General features: G+C 28.5%; 1 protein-coding gene across 1 annotated transcript; it reads left to right on the forward strand.

The window, feature by feature from the left end:
• Positions 1–1,031: 1,031 nt before the first annotated feature.
• On the forward strand, positions 1,032–3,197 carry LOC113863489 (transcription factor SCREAM2-like). The gene is made up of 4 exons (XM_027497089.1): positions 1,032–1,159; positions 1,564–1,692; positions 1,804–1,974; positions 2,782–3,197. Exons 1-4 carry the CDS (start codon positions 1,082–1,084, stop codon positions 2,854–2,856), a joined length of 453 nt encoding a protein of 150 aa, XP_027352890.1. The 5' UTR covers positions 1,032–1,081; the 3' UTR covers positions 2,857–3,197.
• Positions 3,198–3,463: the final 266 nt, after the last annotated feature.

Genomic DNA, 3,463 nt, shown 5'->3' on the forward strand with positions numbered 1-3,463 from the left:
GGCTAACTGGCATACTTTGTCCTCTCAAAAAATAAGATAAAATTCATACTTAATTTAGAATATTAAACACATATCTAACATGATTTGAAGGGACAATTATAAAATTTATTATTGGTCATCATCTAAGATCTAACAAATAATAATGTTTGTAAAATAATAAATTTAAAATTTTTTTACTCAATTGAATTGGATGTTAAAGGAAAAAAAAGGGGAAAGAGACATGAGCTAAGTGAATTTCACTTATTAAGCACTTATCTAATATTTATTCTCAATTTTATTCGGCAATGAAGCAATATAATAGTCTTGAGGGAAATGAAAAGACAGGATTTTGTCCGAAGGGAAGAAATGATAATAACATAATTAACATGTATGTTTTATTTAAGATGGGATATAATTAATACTAGAAATCACACACAACAATTGAATATAAATTTTTTTTATAAATTGTTGAACTGGTTGGAAAATTTTAAAATAATTTGTTATATTTTAAAATTTTATAAGTAAGTCTTTAAATTTTTAATTAGGTCTTTGATTACATCTTTATTAAGATGCTAATAAATACATGGAACCAATTAATTTTTTTAATTAATATAGAGAATTTTTAATAATTATAAATTTGTGACATGGTTCTTGAACTATTTTAAAGCTTTTAATTAAATCTCTCTATTTATATAATAACACTAACGGAAGAACTTAATTAAAAAATTAAAATTAAAAAATCTAATTATAAAAAATTAATTATAAAATATTATTTAATTTTTTCAAATAATTTATAGACATATAAATTAATTTAACCTTAAATATATATTGTGTCTTCAGAAATAAGTAGCATGTAGTCTCCGAGAAAATATAGGGTAACTTTGTAAATCACTAGGGAAAAGCATAATTTGATGTGGGGAATATATTTAGGTAGTTGTCATGCAAACAAACAAAGATCAAATATGTTGTTTTTTAAAGCTCTGCCAATTCTATAAAAAAGTAAAACCTAAACGCCACGGATGGAAAAGGAAGAGCACCGAGACACCGAAGGAAGAGAAAACCAAAATCTAAGTACACGAATGTGATAAGAAGCTGAAAAGGCATGGCGTCAAGGGACCCAAGAAGAACCGCTCTGCAACATACGTTGCAGCAACTTCGGGATGTCACAAACTCCACTGCGGTAATTCGTTATCTATACACAGTTCTATTATCTCTAAATACGCATTTTCACACATTAATTTTCATTTTCTCTCTCTCTCTCTCTTCATTTCATCTCTTATTTTATACACATTTTTTATTCTTATTTTCTCTTAATCGTAGAAATAATTATAAAGAGTATATATACATGTATTATGATGCATACGGACTTTGGCTTAAAGTTCAATAAACAGATGAAGCAATTCTAATTAGTAAAATTACAGGCAAATCCAGTTGTATTGTTCCTGTAATGCCGTTTCAAAATCTTCAAAATTAAAACCATACATAACAGTTTAATCAGGATCTAAACCATGAGTTTTTGAATCAAATATGTTCAATACATGACATAATTAATCATTTCTTTGATAAATAATTTGGGTTTAGCAGTTGAACAAAGCCTCAATTATTGTGGATGCCTCCAAATACATAGAGGAGTTGAAGCAGAAAATAGAGGGACTGAACTCAGAGCTTGGAATTACTGAATCACCACTCACTCAAATTGACGAACTACCTATGGTGCTTTAATTTGTCGTCGATGTTGTTTTTTTCTTTTCTTAATTAAATTATTGTAGAACATCTGCAGTTCATTATTTCCAGTTTTCACACCTTATAAACAATGTTTTGCAGGTAACAGTGAAAACCCTAAAAAAAGGTTTCCTCATTAACGTGCTTTTAGAAAAGAATTGCCCTGGTATGCTCGTCTCTATACTCGAAGTCTTTGAAGAACTTGGCCTTGATGTGCTTGATGCTAGGGTTTCTTGTGAAGACAGTTTCCAGCTAGAAGCTGTGGGAAGAGAAGTAAGACATAAATATATATCATTTAATTTCCACCATTACTCTTTATATAATAAAAAATTGCCTTTCAATTATTCTCCTCAACTTTTCCTTTTAAATAATATTAAGTGTCTAAAATTAACCATTTCACAACTCTTTCCTTATGAGACTTTTTTACTTTATATCCTCTCATACCAACAATCCAAGAATATACATACATAGAAATTAGATCACACTTGAAATTTTTTTATGAGAAACCCTTTTATGTCTTTGAGGCTGATCGAGTAACATAATTACTGTTGGATATGTGTATGAATTCGCACAGCTTTTGAATATAAAAAAAAACATTTAATTATATGCTATGTTCCTAGAATGACTTTGATATGAACGACATATTTGAAAAGCGCAATTTCAAATAATTAGTACATTTTTAATTTCTTTTAAGTAAAATTTTTAATTTAAACATTGTGTATGGAAATATTTTCTTATTTGGAGAATTATCCGCCATATTTTACAGTTTTACCGACTAAAACATGATCGTTTATTATAAAGTATATATTAGGTTTAGATAAAAAAAAATAAAAATCCAATGTAGAGATATTATAATGGGTAGATCCTTTATTTAGGTTCGTTTAACATTTTCTTTTTCAATTGTATGGGTTATGAACGTGGCAATGGCAACCAAGCGAAGAACTGCATTATTACTTATATCTTCTGGTTAAAAGGGGCCGGTTATATTAATTCTTCATAAATAAAATATGATGCAACCTATAAAACTCTCACATGATTATAAACTTTCAATCAAAACTTAGACAAAAACTTATTATGCAGAGTGAGAAGAACGACAGTGTCGACGAGCAAGTGGTGAAGCAAGCAGTGTTGCGAGCAATCAAGAACACGGACTAATTATAGGAAGCACACGGATAAGCAAAAAATCCAGCACCCCTTTTGTCTGTTTATAAGAGCTTAAAATTTGCATATTCAAGTGAAAGAATGTGATTGCATATTCTGCCAAAACCTCATGAGGTACCTCCTCAATGACCCTAGCATATTGATATGGCTTATCAACATCTTCTTGGATGGTGGGAAATGAATGAATGGACATGCATCGTCCAAGTTGATATATAAATATAGTGCCATTTTGGCTTTCAGTGGGCTGGGAAGACAATAGATCCAAAACATGGCCTATTGGCAGAAGAAATACATGTTAGTATATATTTAATTAGTATAAGCAAGCGAACTACTTATCAGGATTAAGAATCTTGTTTGTGAAATTTTATATATTCTGTTAATTCCAATTATTTGAAAACTAGTTTTTCTAAGATGCAGTTAATTTATACCTATTTTATCAATATATATTATTATTAGAATAGTAATTAAAGATTTTATAAATAAGTTTGTCTATTGAAAAGCGTTATATTTAAGGAGTATTTGAATAAGTAGCTTGATTAAATACGATTTTTTTATTATATTAGAGTTTATAACAAATTTTAATTATGAAGTTTATGACATA

The sequence above is a fragment of the Abrus precatorius genome, unplaced genomic scaffold, assembly GCF_003935025.1.
Source record: "Abrus precatorius isolate BTA unplaced genomic scaffold, Abrus_2018 Scaffold3, whole genome shotgun sequence".
NCBI classification, from domain to species: Eukaryota; Viridiplantae; Streptophyta; class Magnoliopsida; order Fabales; family Fabaceae; genus Abrus; species Abrus precatorius.